The 27482-nt window shown below is 50.9% G+C and overlaps 1 protein-coding gene across 3 annotated transcripts; it reads left to right on the forward strand.

Moving 5' to 3' along the window:
- The first annotated feature begins 7220 nt into the window (after positions 1 to 7220).
- On the forward strand, positions 7221 to 27410 carry Mocs1 (molybdenum cofactor synthesis 1). 3 transcript variants are annotated; one of them, XM_021217627.1, is made up of 11 exons: positions 7221 to 7422; positions 12114 to 12240; positions 13937 to 14104; positions 17900 to 18064; positions 19829 to 19890; positions 20164 to 20275; positions 20460 to 20572; positions 20973 to 21083; positions 23481 to 23601; positions 24071 to 24133; positions 25908 to 27311. In XM_021217627.1, the coding sequence occupies exons 1-10, from the start codon at positions 7300 to 7302 to the stop codon at positions 24124 to 24126; spliced, it is 1158 nt and encodes a 385-aa protein (XP_021073286.1). In that variant the 5' UTR covers positions 7221 to 7299; the 3' UTR covers positions 24127 to 24133; positions 25908 to 27311. The 3 variants fall into 3 exon arrangements, with proteins under 3 accessions (XP_021073286.1, XP_021073285.1, XP_029387099.1); XM_021217626.1 differs by having other exon boundaries at positions 24071 to 24118; XM_029531239.1 differs by lacking the exon at positions 24071 to 24133 and having other exon boundaries at positions 7253 to 7422; positions 25908 to 27410.
- The last annotated feature ends 72 nt before the right edge of the window (positions 27411 to 27482 follow it).

Consider the following 27482-nt stretch of genomic DNA (forward strand, 5'->3'; position numbering starts at 1 on the left):
GGTTTTATATTTGGATGAGAGGGAGGTCATGTTTGGCTGTAGAGAGGTTTTGAGTATCCCATAGCCAGGGAACCAGCTAGATAGGCAGTAAAGGAACAGGATTGTGTGGACGAGAAGGAGGAAGAAGATGGCTGGCAAGCCTGGGGCCAAGTGGATGGGGGGGGGAGCAGAAGATTGCTTTGTATTTATATTTACATTTATATATTTAGCTATACAGGGATATTGTGGTAGTTTGAATATGGTTGGCCTAGGGAATGACACTATTACGATGTGTGTTCTTGTTTGAGTAGGTGTGGCCTTGTTGGAGGAAGTGCATCACTGTGGGGGTGGGCTTTGAGGGCCTATGCTTAAGCCCCACCCAGAGCAGAGGGAAACCTCCTCCTGGCTGCATGCAGAAGTCTATGGCTGGAAGTGCCCACCTGCAAGAGTACCAGAAGGCGTCTGGTCCCTCAACAGTCATGTCCCCAGATTCCGGAAAATGTTTACATTGATTGAAGGGGAAATTGACATAATTGTTGCTGGTGGATAGGGTGCCATGTGACTGGGGAACTGTAAGGTGTCTGTTGTGGGTAGCCTAGAGATGAGGGATTAGTTCCCAGAGCAGTTCAGTCCCTCAGGGCGAGCATGGGCACTAGGAGAGCCTATAAGGGTTATAACTCTGAGTGGTACAGCTCTGAAGGGAAAGGCATCCTTGTAGTTGGAAGGCAAAAATATACCACAAAAAAATAACAAAGCACAACACACCTCACACACAAGAGACTTAGAGAGGGAAAAGGCCGGGAGGGTGGCTCCCTCTGCTCAGGCAAGAGGCAGCAGAGAACTGAGCAGACGACAGGGTTTATGTAGTTTCTTGGGGAAAAGGAGTTTTCTAGAGTGGCGATTTCTAGGGTGAGAATTGAGCATTTTACTGTTGTTGAATCTTGGCCACCTGCACCTGGAAGGGCTGGCCATTATGCCCCTTAGGGCATTCTGTGGGCAGAGCCTGTCCGTTGCAGGTCCTCAGAGGCAGGGCCTGGCCACTTGCAGGCCCCAAGGGCTTTGCTCATTTCTCTTCTCCTCTTTTATTAGCGTTCTCTAGCTCCTTGCCGTTGCTTGCTGTCTCTTGTGTCCGCGCCAAGCTTCCCCAAGCCCCGTACCACCTTGTCTGAGTTCAGCTAAGCTCTCAGTCTTTAAACCTTCTTCACTTTATCTACTCTCTCAGCTCCCTCCAAATTCACATTTCCCCCTCCCCACCCCATCCCCCGGTCCATCACCCAAACACTCTATCACCCTTCAGTTGAATTTTGCCCAGCTGTCCTTTCAAGCTGTGTATCTGGCGAGCCTCCAACTTCAGATCAATCCAATGGCTCACCGTCTCTGTTCCTGCACCAGCCTGCTTAGGCTGCTGGGAACTATAGTAAAACCAGGAACCTGGAGTCTTTACATGTTTCCCTCTTACACGCACATCATAATGGTCACTTCAGGTGTCTTAACGAGGCTGAATAGTTTGCTCTTCACGTAGGAAATGTGGTAGGCATGTCTTGGTTGATTTCCACAACCTCTGCTCTTTGACCCATGGCTGCCACAAACCAGAGGAACAAGAATAATCTCTTGCTAGTTCATACTTCCTGTTTCTTTCCATTGATTAAGCCCTGTAAGCCAATTCAAACAGAAAGTTCAATGACTTGGCTGTTCTCCTGTGTACCAACACTATCATTGTTCCTCCTGGTCATTAGTCATGTACCATGTACCCAAGGGAGACATTGTCCTACACGTGAGTGGTGAACTTTAGATCTAGCTGTGAAATACCAGGCTCCAAAACTGCTGATTTGGGCATTCTGATTTCTGTCTTACTGTCCATACTTAGGGTTGGCAACATGTTTTAGGGTATGTGTAGTTTATAAAAAAATGATTTGTGAAGTAGTTTAAAATATTGATCATGCGGATGGAAAGATAGCTCAGTGTTTAAGAACACTTCCTGCTCTTCTACAGGACCTCAGTTTGGTTCCCAGCACCCAGGCAGGGTGGCTCACAACCACCTGGAACTCCAGTTCCAGGAGATTCTATGTCCTCTTATGGCTTCTGAGGGTGCGCGCGCGCGCGCGCNCACACACACACACACACACACACACACACACACACCTCACACACACACACCTCACACATATACTCACACTAAGATACATCTTTTTAAAAACAAGTACTTCTTAGCTATTATGCATGTGAAAAGAGGCTAAGGGATCCTGGAAGAGACTTTATGGAAAGAACCATTTGCCAGGGTGTGATTAGGACCAGGGTGAGGTGTTTTCGGCCAAATTCTGCCATGTCTTAGATTCAAGCCTCATCGTTGCCACTTGAGATCTACGTGACCTTTGACTAGTTCCTTAGCCTCTCCTGATTTATCTCCTATTTTCTTTTCTCTTTCTCTTAAGTCATAGCTACCACCCCTGTGAGATAGTGGAGATAAACAGCTATGCAACTTGCCCTGAGATAAACTGGGTGAAGCCAGAGAAGTTAAGTAACTGGCCTTAGGCTCAGCCGTGGATGTGTGACAAGTGTGGACTAGCTATCAGATCTCCTAGTTCCAAGTCAGGGCTCTTCTCAGTTCCTCTCTGGCCTCCCTCATGCTCCCTTCTCTGCCTGCCCCCGGGAGGCGAACTTGGCACACAGTGTTTTCAGCCTGGCGGGTACTCATAAGAACAGCAAAAGTTCAAAGACGCCTTCCCAGAAGTGTTAGCCTGGCACTTCCGTCTCTACACAATACTTGTTCCAAACACATATAGCCAATGGCAGCAAACCCAAACTTGATGCAAGAAGTCAGGCTGGAGGAACTGGATTTGACTGTCTTGGGGAGTCCAAGGAAATTTTCTTCCTTCTGTCTGCTTGTGTGTTATCTCTCTCTCTCTCTCTCTCTCTCTCTCTCTCTCTCTCTCTCTCTCTCTCTCTCTCTCTGTGTGTGTGTGTGTGTGTGTATGGCGCCCCGAAGTCTGTTGCCTTCTATCCCTTTTCCCTTATTTTTATTTATTTATTTATTTATTTATTTATTTATTTATTTATTTTGGTTTTTTAAGACAAGGTTTCTCTGTATAGCCCTGGCTGTCCTGGAACTCACTCTGTAGACCAGGCTGGCCTTGAACTCAGAAATCTGCCTGCCTCTGCCTCCTGAGTACTGGGATTAACGGCATGCACCACCACGCCCAGCTTATTTATTTTTAAATTAACTTATTAATTTGTGTATTATTAATACATGTGTGCGTGTAGTATGTGTGTGGGAGGAGCAGGTGGTCAGAGAACAACTCCATGAACTCGGTTATCTCCTCACACCTTTACACAGGTTTCGGGGCTCAAACTCAGGTCACCAGGCTTATACAGTAAGTGCCTTAACTCACACCAACTAAGCCATCTCAGTAATTCTTTTTTATTATTATCTAATTGTTTTTTGCTTGAGTACATATGTGCTGTGCATGCATGTGTGGATGTACCCTTGCATAAGTATAGATGTGTGTTTGCAAGTATCTGGATGCCTGTGTCAACCCAAAGTTCACATCGGTGTCTTCTTCAGTTGCTCTCCCTTTATTTATTAGGGCGAGGTCTCTTGCAGGCCCCGGAAGCTCACCAGTTTCAGCTAGCCAGGCTAGCAGGCTTGCCTTGGACTCCTCATAGGTGACCTTTGACCTATGCTTCCTGACTGCTAACAGGAAGTCACCAGACCTGATCTGTTTTCACACAGGTTCTGGGGATCGATTCAAATTCTGGTCCTTGTATTTGCACAGCAAACGTTTTATCCACTGGGTCATCTCTACCTCTGTTCACCTTGCACGAGGGCCTAGCAGAGCTGTGGGAACACAGGTAGCTCTGAGGGGAAGGTGGGAGAGAAGAGCAAAGGGGCACAACAGCCCAGTTGGGCCTAAGAAAACTACAGGATCGCAGCTCCAAAGGTGGGGGAATGGGTCAGGTAAAGAGGACATTTGTAGCCTTAAAGACTGTGGCTGGGGGTGCCTACCTCCAAGAGTACCAGAGGGGTTCTCCCAATGGAGCTGCCACTCCCTGATTCTGTTAATAATGACTGGCTTGTTTGGCCTCCCAGGGATTCGCCGATCTCTGCTAGGTGCACACGGTACATATGGGATATCAGGGATTTGAACTCGGGTCTTCATGCTTGCATGTCAAACATGTGAGTGTTTCCCAGGCTCCTAGGAAAGGATCTATTTTAGATTGAATGGTGGACTGAGTGAGAGTTGCTTTGTTGTAGACAATCTCAGCTTTCAGATGTGGAATTATCCTATATGCTTGCTGTCCTTTGCCTTCCTGCTTGGTGGTCAGAAAGTAAAGTCAGGGAGATACGCACATGACCATTTGTCCCTCCCTCTGCATCCCTGAGTGTGCCTTCCACTCGTGGGATCCAAGCAGAAGCCTGCAAGCAGATTGGAGAATCCATGGGTTGACCTCTTAGTGAGGGAACAGGGAAATTCGGGTGGAATAAACATTAAGGAAGGGCAAAGCAAGTGGAGGACAGGACACCCCCAAGCCCCCAGGACAGGTATCAACGGGCATCTCCGTGTAATGTGATGGCAACATCTTTAAAGAAATAGACATAAATACTCATGGGAATTTGCACACTGCGTTCATCTTCCATTGCTGTGAAGACATAGAGCAGATTTCCAGCATTAACTCTGCATGCATCTGGGATCAGGAGTTGTAGAGCTTGCTTCTCTGAGCCAAACAGCTGCCATCTTCATTAGATCTAGTGAGCCTGCTTGCAAAAGTCCATTACCAGCAGGCCTGGAGACTACTGCCATTAATTCTGAAGAAGGAAGCAGGAAGGACCACAGGACCCTCACTTAATTTCCACCTCTCCCTCCTGGGTATTTGCATACCATTCTGTTCTAACTTGTGGCTCCAGGGCATCTAGGGGATGCTAGCATATGCAATCTGGGAAAGGTTAGGGGAAGGGGGCTCCTTCTACACAGCTATGGGGAAGCCATCATTTCTGCCTGATACAGACTTTCTGGTGCTGCTGCTCTGTGGAGAGACCTCTCCCCCACACTCTCTAAGTAAAACAAGCCTGACAAACTTGTTTTTTGCTGGGTTGAATTTTGATAGGCTCCGACTTGGTTTGTCATTAGAAGGACAAACCTTAGGAGGGTAGTAAATAGACTTGGAGTCTCCCTAGGGAAGGGATTCTCAAAAGGCCAGGATTGGCACACATATCTGAGACCTCCAGGGCTGGTTTTGCATGAGAGGAGAGTGTCTACATCAAACCTAAGGTCCTCCCCTCCCCCCGGACAACAGATGGTCTCACAGGTTCCATGGCAGTGTATGGGCAGTGTATGCGAAAGTTTCCTATGGCGGGTGATTTTCTGGGTACTAATATGAGTGCTCTCTTTCAGTGAAGATGAGGCCACAGAATTTTTTTTGAGCCCTTGCAGCCCCCTGAGGCATCTGCCTCCGTACTGTTGTTCCTGGTCCAAGTCTATGATGTCAACAAGCGTTTTCTCCTGGGTTTGATGCTCTCTTGAAAGCTTTTCAGGCCTTCTACCTGCAAAGAAATGGGTTTTGTTTTCCTGCCTCTTCCACCTCCCGGTTCTGCTGACAAATGCAGGCAGAGATATCCATAGTGTTGGACAGCATGTCAGCCATTCTCAGGGGATCCCCGGGCCTCTTGCAGATCATGACAGACATGCCCCACCAAATCCATTCCAATTCAAGCTGATACTTTTTTTTTTTTTTTCCACGATGCTACTCAAAGCTGAGACAGCACAAAACAATCTGGAGGAGGTTTATCTCGCTATACAGACAACACCATCCCTGCTTGCACAATAACCAGCCTGTATTTGTAAAAATCAGTTATGTTCTGTTATTCCTTCCTCACCGAGGAACTGTGGGTTCTTCTGGATTATACGTCATACCTCCTCTTCCAACGACAGCTCACAGACACTCTATACTGGTCATGACTTCATGGTACCCGAGCACAGGTAACCAGTCACGTGCCAGAATGTAGAACAAAATAAATGGGTTGTTTGTAAGTTATGATTCTAGTCAGAGTAGAGCCTAACTATATGGCCAAGGTATTTGTAAATATATTTCGAATCGGAATCTTATTTCTGGGAGCATGGGACTGGGAAGAAAGAAGAAGCGGGCCTAACGTCTACAAGGTTTGGACACTTTAATCAGTGACACGGCTCTGGAAAAATTGCCTCCTCTCTCTGAGACTTTTCCTTAATTGCTACAAGAACTTTCTGTCCACACCAGGGTCGTGGGATTGATGGTTAGCTCAGAGTTCTGTGGGTAGGGAGCAATTCGAGGGTCACCCATTCTTTTGTGTCTCCTTTTCATAAATCTGTTTTTAAGTGGAGAAACCAAGACTATCGATGTATGGGAGACACAACTAGAGTGTCCATAAAAAGGGAGCTGAGTTACAAGCAGGGTCTGGAATAGGGTAAAGTGAAGGAAATTAGTAAAGTTGATATTTTTAAATAGAATATTGGTATTTTACCGGCACCCCCCCAGCAGATTTTTATGTATTGAGATATTACTTGATTGAGGAATATGACATAAAGTAGCATGCTATTTTATATGCCAACTTTAAAAATAAGTTAAGGGACTAGAAAGATGGCTCAGTGGTTAAGAGGCCTGGCTGCTCTTCCAGAGGACCAACACCCATATGGCATCCTACAACCATCTGTAACTCAGGTTCCAAGGGATCCGAAGCCCCCTGCTGGTGTCTATGGCCACCAACTGTGCCATGGTGCACTTACAGGTATGCAGGCAAACTCTCACACATTAAAAAATAATTTAAAGAGTAAAAAAGAAAATATTTTTCCATTGGAGTCAGAGTTGAAGATCTGTAATCTCAGCACTCGGGACGCAGATGCAGAAGGCTATCTGTAAATTTGAAGCCATCCTGGTCTACAAATCGAGCTCCAGGGTAGCCAGGGTTACATCTTTGAGACACTGTGTAAGGGTCTCAACTCCCCTGCATAACGGGGAAAAAAGTATAACTTGCCTAGAAGTTTTCATGTCACCCCTTTAAATTCTGCATCTAAAAAGAGCTTAAATCCAAGACCAAGCGAAGCTGAAGGAAAAGAGCATAGCTCTCCCAGACTTGGCACTTCTGCACAAGAACACGCTTCCATCCTGGAAGGGGGGCGGAACACGTGGACTACAACTTCCAGAGGGCCACGCGGAGAGACACCCTCGCTGATTGGCTGCTTGGGCGCCGCCCTCTGCTCCTCCCCTCCGAAATGACCCCGTGCCAGGTCCCGGGCTAGAGTGCTCTGAAGGCCCCACTACTGGCCCGGTACTTCCTTTGCTGACTTCATGGCGGCGCGGCCTGCGTCCCGAATACTGCGGCAGCTCCTGAGGTCCAATGCCCGGAGTTGCAGTTCGGGGGCTCCGGTGACGCAGCCCCGCCCCGGGGAGCCCTCGAGACCTACCAGGGAGGTGAGCCCACCCCGCCCGCCTGCACACACCTACCTGGAGGGCGATCCAACCATGCCACCCTAATGTGCAGAATGCACTCTCTGCCCTGGAGGCTTCTTCTGGGGTGGACCCTGGGCACTCACTGCTGGGTTGCTTGAGTTCACTCCTGCCCAGCGGGAAGGACTCCTCAGTTTCCCCTGCACCCACCTTCCCTGGAGGACCACCTAATACCAGGTAGCTGTGCTGCAGCAGGAAAAGGGGGGCTACTAAGGAGTGAGAGGTTCCAGTGAGCTGTTCTAGCCATCGCTTCCACCCAGTCTATTAAACATAATTAATTCCTCACCTCCCGGGGAGGAGTGTGCCAGTGCAGTCAGGTGTCCGCCGGACAACTGCTTCTTTGACAAGGACTAAAAATAATGCTAGGCAGGTGCCCCGCACAGCCGGTTGTCACTTTGTAGTGGCAGGGTTCCATGACCTATCTTGTTTCTCTTGGGAGGGCGTGGCCTCATTTGATGAGAAACAGAGCAAGACCAAGCTCCGGGTTAAGGAGTTCCTGCCTGTCTTCATAGTGAGGGGCAGGGTCCTGTATTGCACTTCTCCGAGTGTTTCCAGTTACAGTAGGTCTTAATTTTGTTGTTTTAGCTCCATGGTTAGGGAAACGCGCGAAACTGTTCCATTTCGTTTCGATCCATCTGCATCTGTCTTCCAGGACGGAGCGTGAGGTCCTGGGACTCTCAATTTCACAATATCTGCCTCTCCCATCTTGCTCAAGACATAGGCAGGCTTATGTCAGAGCGTTCACTTCCTCAGACCTGCCTCTTTGGGATCCTCAGATAAAAGCAGGCATGTTGTTACAGGGCTCTCCAAACCCTTGAACTTTGTACTTGAGTGAAAAGCGCTAGGGTGGCCAAGGCCACTATGGGAGCTTTTAAAAACCGATACTAGCAAAAAAGAATTTTTTTTTCGTCCTCATCATGGATTTTGTGCTTTTTGTGAGGGGGGCCTGTGCAGTGTGACTAGCTGAGGGCCCCTTGGCCTTACATTCTGTCTTGGGTCACGGTAAGGCAGGACCTTAAACAGAAACACCTGTGCTAGCCCCTCCCCTGGGGTGCTGTACTAGGTCCTATTGGGCACATCCTACCAGGGCAAGCAGTCATTCTGTCAATGGTACCTCATACATTGCGTTCTGTGTATCTCACTTGGGACCGTCTTCCACTAATGGACAGTTCCTGGATGCTAAGGCTCCCTCCGCCTTTCTGAGTATTTCCTCTGGTGTTTCCCTCAGCGCATGCAGCCACCCAAGCCAGCCAACGCGTTTTTGGCTGCTTGAAGCACATTGAATGAGTTAGGTGGAGCAGGAGACAGAGCAAGACCTAAGGAGACCTGTGATCTTATCTTTCCTTGGCCTCTAAGTTCACCTGGCTTCTAGTCTGTGCACTCACATTCCCTTGCTTTCTGTCTATACATCCAGAGGCTTAGACCGGCTCACCTTGTACAGGAGCATAGGGCACGGGATCTGTAAGAGCATCTCAGAGGTGAGGAGAAATGAGGTATTCAGCTCCTTTATAGAACTGCCAGTGGGCCAGAGCAGAGGTGCGAACATTCGCGGCCCTCATCCTGCCTTCCCTTCCTACAGGGACCCTCTGCCTGCCCCTCACAGGGCTCTGGTGGGCCGAGGTGGGGGGCTATGGTGGATGGTACTCTCTGGGCTTCCTGCGTGTCATGGTGTGGGTGTGGAAGAGAAGTGAATCTTAGGTGAGAGCTGGCTGTGCAGAGTGGAAAGGGGGCCTTGGGGCACTCTAAGGACAGGTGGGTAGCTTCCACAGGCGCCTAAGGGAAATGGGGAGGAGCTGCCTTTCCCTCTCTGGAACTCTACTTTCACTTTGGGGGGGGGCAGAAAAAGAGTTCTGGGCTGAGGCCTGAGCCCACTGCCTGTGGTGGGGTTAAAGAACTCTAGGTGACTCAGGCAAAGACTAAGTCGCCTAGGTGTTCAGAGTTCTAGAAAAGAGCGAAAGGTGGCAAGTGGGTGTGGAAGACAGGAATTGGTGCAGGAGAAATCACGGGAGTGGTTCTGGAGGGAGCGGGGAGGATGGTGCTGGGGGAGCAGGGAGGATGGTGCTGGGGGGAACAGGGAGGATGGTACTGGGAAAGCCTTTCCTTTTTGCTTTCAACTTACTCAGTTCCTTGAAATCCATGTCTCAGAGGAGTGGATTATGCTGGTCAGGAACCAGAGATGCAAAGATTCCCCCCGACTCTCAGGGAACTGGGGCGAAAGCCATTTAACAAAGCTTGGGACAGTGCTTATTAAATAGTTTGAGGTGTGTGCATGTGTGCGTGTGGTATGTATGTTCAAGTACATGTGCCCATGTCTTTGAAAGCCAGAAGACAATCTCAGGTGTCACTCCTCAGGTGACATCCACTTTGCCTTTGAGACACAGTCTTTTATTGGTGACCAGGGGTTTGGCCGTTTGGCTAGACTGACTGGCCAGTGAGCACCAGGGATCCGCCCGGGCCTCTCTCCCTAGCTTTGGAAGCGTGAGTTCTGGTTATTGAACGCAGATCCTTGTGCTTGTAAAGCAGGCATTTGAATCCCCACCTCGATTAATCTAATCCAGATAATCTCTTGTGTGTTTAGAGGGGCTTGTCTCCTAAGCAGGACTAGATCTGGGCAACTTGATGTTAACCAGCGCAGATGGCAGTCACTGATATTGTTTGTAAGGGACCTCCAGTTGAATTAGCCAGGCTTGTTTCCACTTTGCAGAAGAGCAAGCTAAGCAGGCGCGTCATTTCAGAGCCTGTGCCTAGCTGGAGCAAGACAGGCTTGGCCACCATCTTCAAGAAGCCAAATGAGGCCGGGCAGTGGCAGCCCACGCCTTTAATCCCAGCACTTGGGAGGTAGAGGCAGGCAGATTTCTGAGTTTGAGGCTAATCTGGTCTACAGAGTAAGTTCCAGGACAGCCAGGGCTACACAGAGAAACCCTGTCTCGAAAAACCAAAAAGAAAAAAGAAAGAAAGAAGCCAAATGAGTCAAATTAACAATAAAAAGCAGAAAAATGTAGTTTTATTCAGTATGACCATCTTTTCCTTCTCTCAGCTTGAGACTGGTGGGGAAAATTCCAGCTTCCCGGGGGAACCTCTTTTTAGAAGTCCAGATAGATAATCGAGGAACACATTGTCTCTAGAATGTCCTCATCCTTCGGGCTCTACCTACAAGCCATCTGTAACCGAAGATAGCTTTGAATGAGGCCCAACACAAAGTCGTAACTTAAAAAGTGACGGGTGGGTGAGTGGGTGGGTGGGTGTTTTTCGTTTGTTTGGGTTTGTTGTTATTTTGTTTGCAAAACAGTTGTGTGGTTCTTGGGCAGATTAACTTTGTAGATGACAGCATCCTGTTTCAACAGCCAAAGGCAAGGGCATGCCTGGGACTTAAAAGGACCCAGGTGCTTGGTCCATAGCGAGGACCAGATTTCAAAGTCTAAACTCAACCAGGACTGCTCTCCTGGCTCACAGAGGTTCCTCAGCCCTGCCTGCGCAGCACAGAGTTCAGGCGCTCAGAGGAAGTCACTTGTGCTGGCAGGACTCCCCCGCTGTCCTTGAAGCTCTGTGTTCAATCTGATGCCAGCGCTGAGAATCTGGTTCAGGGTTAAGCCGTTTGGCAGAGACTAGCCTGGAAGTGATTCTGTGCAGACCTAGAGGTTACACAGTGCTCTGACATATTGTGGTCAGCATCCTTGGATGGGATGGGATGTGTGTGTGTGTGTGGGGGGGGTCCCACCACCTCCAGGAGACTGTAGGAAGTGGAGTAGGGTGGAAGTAGGTCATAAGATGAGGGAAGGGAGCCAGGCATGGTGGCCCACGCCTTTAATCCCAGCACTTGGGAGGCAGAGGTAGGCGGATATCTGAGTTTGAGGCCAGCCTGATCTACAGAGTGAGTTCCAGAACAGCCAGGGCTACACAGAGAAACCCTGTCTGGGGGGGAGGGGAAGATGAGGGAGGGGAAACACGTCAGGGGTCGGGCTTCCTGTATCTTGTGCTTGGCCAGCTGGGAGGGATGGGTGTGTGTTGGAGGGTTGGGCTAATGGCCAGACTTGCTCTCAGCTTTCTGCTGAGTCATGTCTCTTGGTCCTTTCACTCCCAATTCCTGGATTTATTTTGGCTCCTCCCAATCTTTGCACAACCATATGTTAAATTAGTGGGAGGAGCACCCCTCGGCCATGAAGAACTGGGACCTGGAGTGACTCACGCAAGGTTGGATTCCCTATAGCTGTTGATAGACAAGAAGGTGCCATTCTGCCCCAAACCTGTCTCCTAGGTAGCTCAGCTCTTGAAGTCTACACCAGTCTTCCTCTAGGCTACACAATGGCTGGCTAATCCTTCCTTTTGGCACTAGGTAAGGAATGCAGAATATAAGAACTGCATAAAGAAAAATCTATAATTCCTGTGCACTTACACCTCCAGCTTGAATACACCTGGCTTGTGCTAAATCCTGTAGCGTAGTTGTCTGCAGTCTTGGTGGGTAGAACTTTCCTTCAATAAGAGAGAGGAACAGTACCAGTTACTGTGGCTAACTGGAAGGGCTGGAGGTGCTGGGACATAAGGGAGACGTAAGGCAGCTCATGTGTGGGCTACCTCAGCTCGCCAAACCGGGGCCATTTTGCCAGTCTCCCAGAGTTAGTAGCAAGGGCTCATGCTCTATGTCCCTGTCTTTGCAGGGCCTGTCCCTGAGGCTCCAGTTCCTCCAGGAGCATGCGGCTCCCTTCTCTGCCTTCCTCACGGACAGCTTTGGCCGGCAGCACAGTTACCTGCGGATCTCTCTCACTGAGAAGTGCAACCTCCGATGTGAGTCTCCCCCTGGGCGTCTCTGGGTCAGTGTCCCTCGGCCAGAGTGACACCTGCAGTCACTCCCAGTGAGCCCTTCCATTCCTCCTTCCCACCCACCTTACCTCACTGGCAGGCTGGTCAGCCTGGAGTGGCTACACGAGGCTGAAGTTCGCTTTCAGATTATGGAAGCTAGGGTCTCCTTGAGATTAGATTTGGAACTAGTTGTGATCAGGTTTAGGGTAAAGAGGAGGTCTGCGGTCATTCTCCCTCTTCAGGGTTCTTTCCCAAGTCCAGGACATGGCCAAGGGTGTGGGTGTCGGGGTGGGGATGGCATTGCAGGGGAGCTATAAATGTAGTCATGGCCGTGAGGTGCACCAGTCACACCGGCACACACAACTCACTGTGTGATCCCACGGATGCTGGGTCCACTTCCTTCCCTGTTATCCTCACCTGCTCCCTCCTTCTCTGTACCCCTCCTGCCCCCGCCCCCACTGTGTTTACCCAAACAGAATGTACCACACATGTGTTTTCTGGTTCTCACCCATCCCTTCGGTCCTGAGAGTCCAGGTGTGTGTTCTGTGTGCGTATTTGATACTGTGACTCAGGTAGGCATCTCCGGTCTTCTGATAACTGTTACAAGATGTTGATGTCTTCAAAATTCACACCGAGAACCTGGTAGCTGGGGTCCAAAGAAACAAAGTCACACACACACACACACACACACACACACACACACACAGTTGCAGGGGGTCAGGAGGTGGCTCGGTCGGTAGAGTGTAGCATGCAAGTATGAGACCCTGATTTAGGCAGGACATGGGTGCTCTCTCATAATCCCAGTGCTGAGAAGGCAGGTAGGTGGACCCCTTCGTTGACTAACTATCCTAGCTGAGTCTGCAAATGCCTGATAAAAGTAAGACCTTATCTCCAAAAATAAGATGGGGGGGTAACTGAGAAAGAGACCCCAGGTTGAACTTGGGCCTATACATCTGCACATGAGCACACACAGAATTGCAAAATGCCTCACCCTCACCCTGTTTTCTTTGTGATTTTTTTTGTGTTGGGCTGTGCTGATAGCTGCCCGGGGCCACAGATGACCCATCGACAGGGGTGGATGTGCCCGTGAGTCTAGCAGATCCAGCCTGACTCTTGGTAAAGGCAGAGAGTGATGGGAGGAAATGGTGTCCCCACCCCCAGCCTCAGCCCCGTGCCTCCCCTCTTTATCCCAGTCTGCCCCTTCATCTAAACAAAGAGCCCCTAGGTTTTTCAAGCTGATGCAAATCTGTGCATAGGATGGACCCGGGACACTGTAGTAACAGGACAGTAGCTTTCAGCAAGCCAGATCATTTTCTTCGTCTCACGGTTTTCGCGGAAGAGCCACCATTGCCACAGCTAGACTGGCTGAGAATGGGGTGCGCTGTCAGACACAGGCCAAGGCCCTGGGTTTTCTAGGTTGGTCGGCCTGGGTGCCCTCAGATTGAAGCAACCAGTGTCGCAGGCATTCCCCTGCTCCGAGAGGCTCTGCTTTGGCCTAATTTATCTTCTTTAACCCAGGCCCTCCGCTCCCTGATGGAGCCAGATTACAGGGAGATGAGAAATGCCGAGTGACTTTGTACCATTCAGATAGGGTTCAGGATGACTCAGTCTGTTGAGGAGCAGGACACCTGCCTGCCACACCTGCCTGTCTCCTACCTCTCCGTCCCCTTTCTTTTCTCAGGCCGGTATTGCATGCCCGAGGAGGGTGTGTCCCTGACCCCCAAAGCTGACCTACTGACCACAGAGGAGATCCTGACCCTTGCCCGCCTCTTTGTGAAGGAAGGTGTGGACAAGATCCGTCTCACTGGCGGGGAGCCTCTCATCCGACCGGATGTGGTGGACATCGTGGGTGAGTTGGACACGTGCCATTCGCTGTTCTTATCTCCTGCCTCATCTAGCAGGACTCCACTGCTAACTCCTGCCTATCTGACAGCTGCCACTCATGCAGACATTGAGCCCCGGAACTCCTTCTAAGAGAGCTGCTACTCGTTCTGGTGAGGGATGATGGCTAGGAGAGCGTCACCTCTTCCAGCGTCTCAGCTCCTGGAGGCCAAGTCCCAGTGGCTTGCTATGACATTGAGTTCAGAGTCCTCACCGGAGGCCCTGTGGCCAGGCCCCTGCTAACCACTTCTCTGCCCGTTCCTTCCTCTCTGGCCATAGCATTCCCTTGGACAGGACCTTGTAACTTGCCCTCTGCCACGTCCCTGACCAAATTTTGTCAACTCAGCAAGGCCTTGGCCACTCTGCCTCTTTGTGTTCCTCCCAGAGCCTCTTCCCTCAGACCTGGCAAGGTGCAGACTGTGAACTAAATATGGGCTGCCACTGGTTTTTTTTAAAAATTTTGTTTTAAGTTTTTATCCTGTATATAGGGGATGGGGGGGGGGGGTCCTGTACACACAAGTGCTGTGTCCAAGGAGATCGGCAGAGGGCATCGGCTCCCCTGAGCTATGAGCCACCTTCTGTGGGTGCTGGGAACTGGACCCTAGTCCTCCAGAAGAGCAGTGTGTGCTCTCAGCCGCTGGGCTGTCTGTCCAGACCCGACACATGACATTTGATTCTGAGGATCTTCCCTGTGGTGTTAAGAAGGACAGGGCCACGTCTGTCTCTTGGTGGCTTTGTTGTTCCACTGGTGTCGAGAAGTTTGGTCCCACTTTGTTCAGTTCTTGTTTCTTTGAGGTCACCCATCTTTTTCTCTGAAAGTTCCTAATGTTCCCTTTGTATCCGGTTTCCTAGAGTTTTAAAAGAGTACTGCATATACCCTGAACAGGCTCTTCCTGTTGTGTCCTGTTGTGTCCTGTTGGCATTCAGTATAATTTCCCGTACATAAAAAAAAAAAAAAAACATTTCTCAGAAGCTTGGGTAAACTTCTGAGAAAAGCCCATTCTTTGTGTAATACTTTGTTCTTTCTATTACCGTTTTTCTCTTTACGATCTCCATCATCTGGATATTACCCCATCTCTTTGCCAATTTAATATATACATGAGTGTTAAGAATGTCATAGAGTTGCCTCATTATGGCCAGTATTGTCACTTTAAGATACACACATATATACACACACATGCATACATGTATATTATAGTGTACATATATGTGTGTAGATATATATGTATGATTTTGTACATATGTGTATGTGTGGTGTATAATTTTCTTGTTTTAGACAAACTCTCCTTAACCGGTGTTGGCCTCAAGCTCCCATGTAACCTAGGATGACCTTGAACTTCTGATCCTCTAATGCAGGCACAATCACCCAGTTTAAACTGCCCTTCGGTTTCAGATTTCTTCCTCTTTTTCTCTTGGGAGAGCCGCTTGATTTTCTTCTGACTTCTCCTTCTGTGTCCACCCATGCCACTCCCGATTGTCTTTATGGTTAATTGCTTTCCGGATTTCTCTGGGCGGCTTAAAAGATGCAGCCTTTGGAGTTAAGCTCAGCTAGTTTACATGAGCTTGGGAAAAACTGAGTTAGTTGATTGCTGTGTAATGTTTTATAAGGAATGAATGTGTTTCCTTTTGAAGTGAAATGTGCTGTACTCTAAGGCTCACTGCTTTCTTGTCATTGGCTTTGAAACTTGTGCCATTTCTGCCCTTTAACCCCACCCAGGTGTCATCATGCAGGCTTGAGAAGTGAAGCCTCTTCATCCTAGAATTTTATTTCATACCGTTGGTGTTTTTATCATTTTTATCTTTTATAAGTGTGATTGTGTTGATCATGTTTTGTTTGTATGTTTTTGTTTTGTGGTCCTGTTTTGGTTTTTTTTTTTTTTTACTTCTTTGTTTTTGTCACCTTGACACAAGCAATGGCCTTCTGGGAAGAGGTGACATCAGTCGAGGAATTGCCTCTATAAGACTGACCGATATAGACAAGTCTTAGGGCATTATTTTCATTAGTGATTGAGGTAGGAGGGCCCAGCCCACTGTGGGTGGGGCCATCCCAGGAGGTCCTGGGTTCTATAAGAAAGTAGGCTGAGCAAGCCATGAAGAGCAAGCACTAAGCAACATCCTTCCGTGGCCTCTGCATCAGCTCCTGCATCCAGGTTCCTACCCTGACTGAGTTCCTGCTCTTGTTGCTTTTGATGATGAACTGTCATATGGAACTGTGAGTGAAATAAACCCCTCCCTCTACAAGCTGCTTTTGGTCATAGTATTTCATCACAGCAACGGTCGCCCTAACTAGGACACCTACCTTGTAAAAGAAAACTTGTTTATTATAGAAAAAAATAGTTCTAGTTAATTCTTAAAATCCGACTGCACTCTAGTCATTGATTGAAAGTAGCCACCCTGAACATTTGACACTGTATTACTAACTTTGTGTTACTATAATGCAATACCTTTGGCAATGGATTTTTATAGAGAGAAAGGTCTCTTTGGATACCCAGGGTCCGGTGGGCTTCATGGATTCTGACTGTGGTGGAGGCTGGAATGTGTATCTCAGTCAGTCTTGAGCCAGGATTCAGAGAGGATTCTCAGAGCCCTAGTCCTTTCTTAACCACCCCCTCCCCTGGCCATGGCCTAAGGACCTCTTATCAGATCCCACCTCTTATCCAGCCCCACTACCTCCCCATAGCACCACTCCTGGACTAACCCTTTACCAAACAGGCCTTTCAGAGATGCTGAACATCAGGCCGTAGCTCATGGTGCATCTTTCCCAGACAGTATGAGATCTGAGTGACCAGATAGGGCATTTCCAGCCTCACAGTTTCCTTTCCTCTGGTCTTTAAGATTCCTTTTGCTCCGGGAGCTGGGAAGATGGCTTAGTCAGTAAGATGCCTACTATGTGAGCATGAGGACCTGAGTTCATACATACCCCATCACCCATGGAAGAAAAAAACAAGTATGGTGGTAAATGCTCGTGTTATAGCAGTGCTGAGTAGGGGCAGGGACAGGAGGGTCCGTGGGGCTTGCTGGCCAGCCAGTACAACCAAGCCAGTGACCTCCAGGTTCAGAGAGATGTCTTCATTCAAAGAACCAAGTGGAGAGTGGTTGAGGAAGACCACTGTCATCGAGCTCTGGCCTTCTGTCTCCAGCTCCTCAACTGTGCTCATTAACTTTGGAATTTAAGAATCCCCTTAACCTCTTGAAGTTTCTTTCCTTCCTTGTCTACTAAAGGAGGAACAGTCCCTGCCCTTGGCTTTACTGAGCTAACCTGCTTAGCAGAGCACTCAGCCCAGGGCGAGCACCCAACGCTTCAGCTGATGGTTATCTTTATCTTGGTTTTTATTTATATGAGTGTCTGCATATGTGTGGGGGTGGGGTGGGGTGAGTGGGGGGTGGGGGTGGGGGTGGATGTGGGCACACTTGTGCCGGCATGCCACATGTGTGCCTGGTTCCTGGTGAGGCCAAAAGAGTACTTCACCTCCCACTCCCCATCCCCATCTGTAGCGTTACAGATGGTTGTAAGCTGCCCTGTGGGTGCTGGGAACCGAACCTGGCTTTTCTGCAAGAGAAACAGGTGGTCTTAGCAGCTGAGCCGTCTCCCCAGCCTCTCTCTTATCCTGGTTTTCGTTTCCGCTCTCATTACCAAGCCCAGCCTGGTTTGCAGGAGGCTGCAGACTGCCTCTCTGCACTCTGTCCCTGTGGAGTAGGAGCTTTGCCCTCCTGTTCTCCCAGGGCAAACAGCCTAATGCACCCCTCTCTCTTATCTCTCCAGCCAGACTTCATCGGCTGGAAGGGCTGAGAACCATCGGCGTCACCACCAACGGCATCAACCTAGCCCGGCTACTGCCCCGACTTCAGCAGGCGGGGCTCAATGCTGTTAACATCAGTCTGGACACTCTGGTTCCCGCCAAGTTTGAGTTCATCGTCCGCAGAAAAGGTGACCACGGGCAGGCCGAGGTGTGGTTCTCCCCAGGGATCTGACAGGGCTCTGTGTGTTTCTGTGGGGGAGGGGGTTCTCTGGGGGATGTCACTTCCTCCTGGTGTCTGGATTATGGATGTGCGCTCAGTAAGGAGTAAATCCCAAGGCCAAGTTGTTTGCCTGGAGACAGATGGGCCAACTGGTGTGGAAATGATCACCCCGAGGTATCAGGCCCAGAATACACAGGGCTCCTGTGCCATCTAGACATATGCCTCATTTCCTCTCGCCCTGCTTCAAATATTCTCACACGCATCTCCCGTGCGGTGGCTTCAGGGACCCTGTGATGGCAGGTGGAACCAGCCCGGTGCTCTGGTCTCCTTAGGTCAGAGTCTGCCTGCTCTTACCCACGGGCACCCTACTCTCTGAATTTTGGGGTGAAGCCAAAGGACAACCTCAGCTGTCCTTCCTCATGAGTTGTCCATCGGGGATTTTCTGAGACAGAATCACTTGCTGGGATCTGGGATACACTGAGTTAGACTAGGTTGGTTGGCCAGGGAGCCCTGACTTTGCCTTCCCACCTCCCGGGGTTAGAATTACAAACACGCCATCACGTGCAGCTTTTGACACATCCCGGGGATCAACCTCAGGTTCTCATGCCGTGGCTGCTGGAACGAAACATAAAATCGTGTAGAACAACCTCTGCTGATGTCTCGGTACCCTCTGGAATGCCGTCGGGAGGGAGAGAGCTCAGAGGGAGGAAGGTTCCTACCTCATGCAAGACAGAGCGCGTGAAGACAGGGTTCTGCTGGCCTGGGGCACAGAGAGCTTGGCTCTAGGGCACTTCCTCTGAGAGGGCTGTGAACAGAGAGCAAGAGTTCTGGGAAGTGGGAAGTGGAAGGGACGCTTCCGACTGCCCCATCTCTGCATCATTCCCGCCTCTCCTGAGTCCGTCCTTAGTACAAGCCCCACCCCAGGGACACAGCCGACGTCAGGGTCTCGGCCCCCCTGTTTGTGCTCTGGCCTTTCTCTGTCTCTGAGGGAGCAGCTGTTGAGAACATGCCAGTGGGAGAGGTGCCTACATCCTACGGGGTGGTGTGTGAAGACCGCAGCAGGGCCTCAGTTTCCCCATGCAGGCTGGGCAGACAGCCGGATCATGGGCCAGCTAACTGTGGCCCACCGGCCACATCCAGGCTGTGTAGCCAGGATTGTGTTTTATAGATAACATTTGTAATCGTTAATTATTGAGAGCGTGACCCGTGAACCCCAATTAAACAACTGTATCCCTGAGGAAACAGTCATTTCTCTGTCCCATGTAATAAAACCCCACATTGGACTGGTGAGTTAGTGAACAAAGTAATTTTATAATTCCAAGAACCCAGTGCCCTCTTCTGGCCTGCATGAGTACCAGGGACATGGGGTGCAGACAAACATGCAGGCCAAACAGCCACATATGTAATAGGAAATAAATAACAAATCGAGGGAGACAGTGTTGTAGAGAGACACCCTCCACTTGTGCATACACCCCACAAATACATGAACGTACACACATGCCTACATACCCACAAAAAGTAAATGTTAATAGAAACAAAAATCCTACTGCTATACTCTGAATTTAGTACAAACAAGGTTCATGTCATATTCCCACCTAGAGTCTGGGAGCTGCCTCTTGGCTTGCATAGCCTGAGATGCTTGCTGTCTCGTGGGAGAAAACTTGTTCCATGTGGCTCTGGCCATTCCCTGGAGAAGGGGGGTCCCTGAATCTCTGCTCCTCCCTCTCCACAGGCTTCCACAAGGTTATGGAGGGTATCCACAAAGCCATCGAGCTGGGTTACAAGCCTGTGAAGGTGAGGACCTGTCACTCTTGCTGACTCCTGCCTTCCTTCCTGACCTTGGGTCACCTGACCAGGACACCTGGCCAGTGGGCATGTGTCTCCTACTAATTTCCTGCCAAGTCATACCAAGCCCCCACTTCTCCCCGGTTGGGGACAGCGAAAAGCAGTGGCAAAAGGGTGTCAAGAGCCAAGGACTGGGTCCTGACCAGGTGTCCTACCCCCTGAGCTCGCCTTCTGTGAGAGCATGCTGCAGACAGCTCTCACTAGGCACTTGTCCTTGGCCAGGTGAACTGTGTGGTGATGCGAGGCCTTAATGAAGATGAGGTGCTGGACTTTGTGGCCCTGACGGAGGGCCTTCCCTTGGACGTGCGCTTCATTGAGTACATGCCATTTGACGGTGAGTGACAAGGGCTTTGGTGGGGAGGGCCTCAGGGCTGTCCCTGGTACTGCTGATACCTCAAGTGCTGGGAGGGATGGTGTGAACCATCCTGGAGTCAAGTCTGGATGTGATTTGATCCTTGGGCAGGGTCCCTTTCATCTCTGGTTCAAAAGCTTCCCCTGCCACCTGCAACTAAATACAGGCAACAAGTGGAACTTCAAGAAGATGGTTAGCTACAAGGAGATGCTGGACACCATCCGACAGCGGTGGCCAGGGCTGGAGAAGCTGCCAGAGGAGGATTCGAGCACTGCCAAGGTTGGGGAGCAGGAGGGTAGACCTGGGGGATGGTCCTGCCGTCATCAGGATTGGTGGGGTGCTGCTGTGAGTTCAGAGTGTAGCAGGATGTTCAGCAAAGCCCTGGTTGCTTAAAAGAGCAGCCTAGATGTGGATGGGTAAGACTAAGCAACATCAGAGGCCAGGTTTCTGCAGGTATATCCTGTCCCTCTCCTCCACACAGGCTTCTTTGGGCCTCCCATCCTCATATCCTTGTATCCATAGCAACTTTTCTCCAGAGCAAGCCAGGCAGAGGCGGGGGCTCATTGAGTCACCCACCACACTAAAGATCACTGCAGAGCAGGGTCCTGACATCAGCCAAGGGGATCTTGGGAGTGAGGGATAGCCCACCCTCACCCTCCCACTGTCCTTCTCCCCCTAGGCCTTTAAGATCCCTGGCTTCCAGGGTCAGATCAGCTTCATCACGTCCATGTCAGAGCATTTCTGTGGGACCTGCAACCGGCTGCGCATCACAGCGGATGGGAACCTCAAGGTGAGCAGCTCCGCCCCTCCCACTCCAAGGACTCATCGCTACCGGTTCTCTCACATTCCACCTGAGCTCTCTGATTAGAGGGGGCGATCAGTGGTCAGTGCAGGGACACTTGGGAGTGACCAGGATGAATCTGTGTGTGTGTGTGTGTGTGTGTGTGTGTGTGTGTGTGTGTGTGTGTGTGTTCCTGTTTCTTCATTCCTTCATCCTTTGGTCTCAGGAATCATCTCCAGCACTCAGTGCTGAGTCCAGAACAATCGTTAGCCATTGTATCATCATAGTTAGCCTCTTCCTTCCAGCCAGGGGCTCACCTCTGAAGCCAGCACCCAGTACTCGCCTGGCTCATTGTTATGTTCTGTGTCTAGGCCTGTGCCTATGGAAAAGCCCATTTCCTTAAGGACATAAGAACTCGTTGCCAAATTAGAAGAGGTCCCATATGTGTCCGTGCTGGCCAGTAAGGATGATGGGGCTTGAGGAAAGGCTGAGATCTGGACTCACGCTGCTTGAAATCAGATCTGAGGGTCCACACTAGTGAGAGCTGTGATTCAGAACAGTCTCTGACTGTAGGGAGCAGAGCGAAGTCTCTGAACAAGAGGGAGACGTGACCTCATCTTCATTGGATTTAAACGTAAACTCAGTCAAAGGCCACTGAGCAATGATGAAGGCACAGAGGTGTGTGAGGGTGACCACGTGAGATTGCACTGAGGAGACGGCTCTGTGCAATCACGGGGACCCAAGTTTGGACCTCCAACTCCCATGCAGAAAGCCAAGCATGGCTGCATGCTTGCAATCCCGGTGCCGAGAAAGTGGGGATGAAAATCTCTGGAGCTCACTGGCCGGCCAGTCTAGCTGAGTTAGCGAGATCCAGGTCAGTGAGAAGCCTCCCTTAAAAACCAAGGTGCCGGGTGACTAACGGAGAAACCTGATATTGCCCTTTGTCCTCCACACGTGTACTTACACACGTACACATGCACATGCACACGTACCTATATACAGAAAACATAGACACACAGATACAAAAGAAAAATGTGGGACATAGAAAGAGCTTGGTGGGGGGTGTTGGGTGGCTGCTGGGGCCTGGGGTCTCTTGATGATTGGGGTTAGAGCTGCCGATTTGGGGTCAGCCCATTGGAATACAGAAAGAACTGTTCCCTGGGTTGGGGAAGATGGGGACCCTCCTGGGCTGCAGCCAGACATGCCTGGGAATGCAGGCGGCTTCTCCATCGGGGTCGCTGTGGGAAATGTAAGATAGGTGTCTAAAGAGAACGGGAGGCTTATTTAGGGAGAGTTACCGTTAAGGGACATCGAGGGATTCTGAGGCGCAACAGCCAACAGCTGGCCCCACCTCGGTGGGAGGTGGGGGAAGCAGTGTCACAGGGTCCAGTGAGGCTGCAGCCTTGAGCGAAGAGGGCTGGGGCTTCAGCTGTGGAGGGAAGCAGCCGCTGCCAGAGATGAGGGAACAGGGCCGGGGGGGGGGCTTCTCTTCCTCCCTCCTGAACTCCCAGGCAGCATAGGAAGCCCACAGGAGCAGGACCCTGTGGTGTAGGAAGGGGGGATCCCCAGCATGCTGGAGAAGCCAGGCCTCCTATCTGAGAGCCCTGACTTCTCCAGAGCTCTGCCTTCCCTGTCTTTTCCAATGTTGTTCTGTGTCTCAGTGCACAGCTGACATACAGAAGGCTCTGTGGCAGGGTGTCTGTGGGTTTTCTAAGCTACCATATCTCCATCCCTATTTCCATCCCCATCACCATGACTGAGGGCAGGCTTAGGGGCCACAGCATGTCATCTCCAGCCAGGTGTGATGACTCACGCCTGTAATCCCAGCACTCGGGAGTCAGATGGAAGAGGGTCACTGTCAGTCCCAGGCCATCTTGGACGACATAGCCAGAGCATAAGACTGAGTCTCTGCCTCAAACAAAACCACCAAAGCTGTCGTCCCCAACATCACGCAGCTGCACAGCTACTAAGCGGGGACCATCAACCAAGTCAGGAGCAGCGCAGGCACTTGTGTCCATACTGAACGGGACCTGAAGGGCTGATGGGAAACAAGATATGTGTACCACCTCTAGGGTACTCAGCTCCTCTTGGTTGGGGTCCCCTCTCGTGGTGCTACCATTCCCATCAGGTATCTCAGGATAATAGCAACCCTGCTTCTTATGTTCTCCCTTTGTATCTTTTAAATTCTCAACGAACACTGTATGGCCTTAAAGGAATATGATTTTGCCTCTTGCTTGTCCAGCTTCTCTGGCCCCTCCATGCAGGCTCTTCTATCCCTGGGTCCTGTCTCAAGTGCGATCCTGCTGTGGGAGGCATGAGCACAGCCGGTTAGCTGGGTGGGGCTAGCAGCTTAGAAGCTGGAAGCAGAGGCTCTGGGATGAGGTGGCATGTTCTCATCCACAACAGGTCTGCCTCTTCGGGAACTCTGAGGTGTCCCTGCGGGACCACCTGCGGGCCGGGGCCTCTGAGGAGGAGCTGCTGAGAATCATTGGGGCCGCAGTGGGTAGGAAGAAGCGGCAGCACGCAGGTAAGGGCTGGACAGGAGTGGGCGGGGTCAGTGGGAGGAAGCTTGAGGGAGAGGGGAGTAGAAGGACGAACAAGCCTGGGCCAAGGCTGGACACTCTTAAGTGTGGGTCTGGCCTCTGTCCATTTCCGTTGGAACTTTGAACTTAGGGCTTGATGGTGGTGGTTCTTCATTGAGGAAATTGGCATAGCTTTGGCAGCACAGGGAACCCCCAGGTTCTCCAGGACCGTTTTATCATGCTGAGAGATACCACTGGCTCCCTGGATCCCCATGCATTGTCTTTGGGAGAGGAGGCAATACCAGGTCCCTGGGCATTTCCAGACTGGGTGGCCTTGCAGCGATGTACATGAGGGTTTTGACAGGACTCCTGTGGCCGTGCTCAGGGTGTTTAGGGCACATGCATCCACCCACGCCATTCACTCCTGTCTCTCCTCCCTTGCTTTCCTCCCCGCCCATCCTTCCCTAACGCCAGGCATGTTCAATATTGCCCAGATGAAGAACCGGCCCATGATCCTCATCGGTGGGTGACCTATCAGTACGTAACTGTTCACCCTTGTCATTTGGGGAGGGGGGGGTTCCTGTGGGGTGGGGGCAGACTCCCTCTGTGAGGCAATCCCTGTTCTGCCCCTTAATGATCTACATTTGTTTTTAAATCTCTACCTTTATCTTTTCCAAAACTTTCCACTCTGCTATTCCTTGCCCATAGCAACCCTCTCGCCTTTAGACTATAGAACGGCAGAACCCCTCTCTGGAAGTTGGGGCAGGGGCTTCTACATCCCTGCTGCTCACTGAGTTAGCTCTTCTCCGAGAGTGGAGATCCTAGTTCAAGTAGATAGCTCCTCAGCTCTGCAATCTCCCAGCAGGACACAGCTGTCCCTTCTCTGCCACATGGAATGCTTGTGCATGGGTGTGGCCCCTCAGTTGTCTCAAGCAGGCATAAGTTGAGACAGCTCTCCAAACATGCAGGACCTGGACTTGCCAGTTCCTTAATTCCAGGGCCTGTCTGCAAAATATGCTCCTTCAAGTGAAGACATCACTTCATAAAGCTCTGGGTGGTGTCCTGTCCTGGGAAACTGAGTTGGTCCCTGAGGATCTAGGAAGGCCACTGCTGTTCTTCTCAGTGCCAGACGGCCCCTGATGAGCCTGACCCCCCTAGCTCATACCCACCCTTCTGAATTAGAACACTGGGGCAGAGAAAACACTAGGCAAACCTGAAGGAATGGTTCCTTCCTCTACAGCTTGGAGCACAGTGGCCCTGGAAGCCCAGAGGCCCAGAACAAAGTAGATTCCATGAGCCAGAGATGGTCCAATGTCCACCCCCCGGCACAGCGGCCACCCAAAGCAGTGGGGATGGGTGACAAAGAAGCATTCCCCTGGGGAAGGCATCTTAGTCATCTCTCTTCCCCGTTATCTCCCCAGCACTGGGTCTTGGTCTAGGCTTCTGCATCTTCGCAGCCAGGAATGGGAGCACCTTACTGGCCCTCCCTCAGACAGACAAGTGAGGCTCAGAGCATGCCAGAAAAGGAGACATTAGGGAGGTCATTAACCTCATACGGATTCGCTTAACTGAAATGTGTGGAGTGACTAGATTGGCCTGGTTTTCATAAAACAAGAGTTGCCTGGGTCAGGACCTCTCTGACACACACCCCCCCCCGTCCCCATGAGCCTGTGAACCACCTAGAGATCCTATTGGTTCTGTGTTGGTAGGGCCATGGTGGAAGCATCTGCTCCTGTGTGCTGCTGATCATGGTGGGGACATCAGCTTTCTGACTGTGCTTTGGGAATCAGCGGGCTGCAGCGTCCCCCAAGGTTCCCTGGACGAGGGAACCAGTCTGACTTGATGTCCTTGTAGGGACTGAACTGGCATTGTTTAAGTAGATGAACTGTATGCTTGATGTCCTACCTGTCAGTGACATGAGCGCTGTTCCTTCTCCATCAGAAGAATCAAGGTGAAAATACCCGTGGTTGGTGATCCAGGGTGAGACCTAGCTAGTTGTAGGGAAATGAATGGCTGTCACAAGCTATTTGATCCTTTAGGCCTTAGGTATGCCATAGGAAAGCTTTGGGACAAAGTTCAGAAGCACAGGGAGCCGGAAGGGATCTCAGGGAGCCGGAAGGGACCTCGCTCCACCGATGCTGAGGAACATAAACCGAACTGGGCGGCTTGTGTTCAGTTCCTTCTCTGTCTGCCTTTGTTCTTCCTTTTTCCCCCCAGTGTGAACAAGGAATCATGGTGGGGCAGGAGAAGAGGTGGAGAAGGGACTGCTTTGGGGGCTTAGCCTCTTTTCTCTTCCCTTCTTGCTTTTCAGGGTTATTTTCGATGCTTCAAGATTCCCCACCAGCTCGTTGGAGCAATTTCTCCTGGGATCCCCTCGGTGTTCGGAGTTCAAGTGCCAGACAGTGTCTCTCCGACCAGGTGGCATCTTTGTGGAAGAGACACTGCGTCCCCACGGCCCTTCCTCTGTCTCAGCAGTGCCTGGGGTCTGGCTCCCCTCAGAGACACTACAGCTCCTATCCAGACCCTGACACTCACTCACAGTGCCTTAGCACAGGGTCCCAGGCCCCTGATGTCCCCTCAGGTCCAGGGCCGACCTCAAATCAGCTAACTCATGTGGATTCCGCAGGGCGGGCAAGTATGGTAGATGTGGGTGGGAAGCCGGAGACAGAGCGGGTGGCTGTGGCCTCTGCCATGGTTCTTCTTGGACCCGTGGCCTTCAAGCTTGTCCAGCAGAACCAACTGAAGAAGGGCGATGCTCTGGTGGTGGCCCAGCTGGCTGGAGTCCAGGCAGCCAAGCTAACCAGCCATCTGATCCCCCTCTGCCACCATGTGGCCCTGAGCCATGTGCAGGTGCAGCTGGAGCTAGACAGCACACGCCATGCTGTACTGATCCAGGCATCCTGCCGGGCCCGGGGCCCCACCGGGGTAGAGATGGAGGCACTGACCTCGGCTGCCATGGCTGCCCTGACGGTGTATGACATGTGCAAGGCGGTCAGCAGGGACATTGTGGTGACAGAGGTAAAGCTCATCCGCAAGACTGGAGGGCAGCGGGGGGACTTCCATCGGGCTTAGAGAGTGCCACAGTCTCCAGTCTTGTCTCCCAAGGGGATGTCATTCAGGCTGAGGAAAAGATGTCACATTCCTCCAAATCTAGTAATTAGACCTAATTAGACCTAGGATCACCCTGTCTCTTTACCACTAACCTGTGAGGTGTCGTCATCAGAAGACACCTGAGGCCTTGACACCTTCCAGGACTCTGGCAATGGAACTTTCTGATATTGGATACCCAACACACACACACACACACACACACACACACACACACACACACACACACACACACTCGTCATATTGCTCAGGTTGTTTCAGACAGACAGCTTTAGGCAGGCCTTCTCATTTAGGGTCCTCCCTCCTCTTCCCTGGGAGGAGAATAAGGGCTCATTAAGCAGAGGAACCCGCTTTGAGGAAGGAAAAGCACAAACCTCCTAAAGAATGTATCACAGACCGCCTCCCCTGCCTCCAGCCCTCTCCTCGGACAGGATGCACACTTGTGGACCGCAGCCCTAAGGTCCTGTGCCAGCATCTACCCACACCTGGTTCTGTCCACTGCGGTCTGCCCTCACCTCTCTACTCTGGCATGTGTCAGGGAAAGAGGCGTTGAAGGTGGCCCTTTACCCTCACAGCGCACAAATAAAGCCACGATGCCAGCTTTGGAGATGAGGATCGAGGACTCTTTATCTGTCAAGAAGGCACCCAAGTGCTCACCGTTACCACATGACCACTTCACGAGCACCCATGAGCCGCATTCTAAGACCCTCCCTAAAGGATGGGCGGTGAGGGGGGTGGGGTGGCGGGAGGGAGAGAACCCTAGAAAGACCGAAGAACA

Source organism: Mus pahari, chromosome 18 (assembly GCF_900095145.1).
Source record: "Mus pahari chromosome 18, PAHARI_EIJ_v1.1, whole genome shotgun sequence".
NCBI lineage: Eukaryota > Metazoa > Chordata > Mammalia > Rodentia > Muridae > Mus > Mus pahari.

Coding starts and splice junctions, on each gene's coding strand:
- Mocs1 (XM_021217626.1), top strand. CDS start 7,300: ATGGCGGCGCGGCCTGCGTCCCGAATACTGCGGCAGCTCCTGAGGTCC. Junction 12,241..13,936: donor TGAGAAGTGCAACCTCCGAT/GTGAGTCTCCCC, acceptor TTCTTTTCTCAG/GCCGGTATTGCATGCCCGAG. Junction 19,891..20,163: donor TGGGTTACAAGCCTGTGAAG/GTGAGGACCTGT, acceptor GTCCTTGGCCAG/GTGAACTGTGTGGTGATGCG.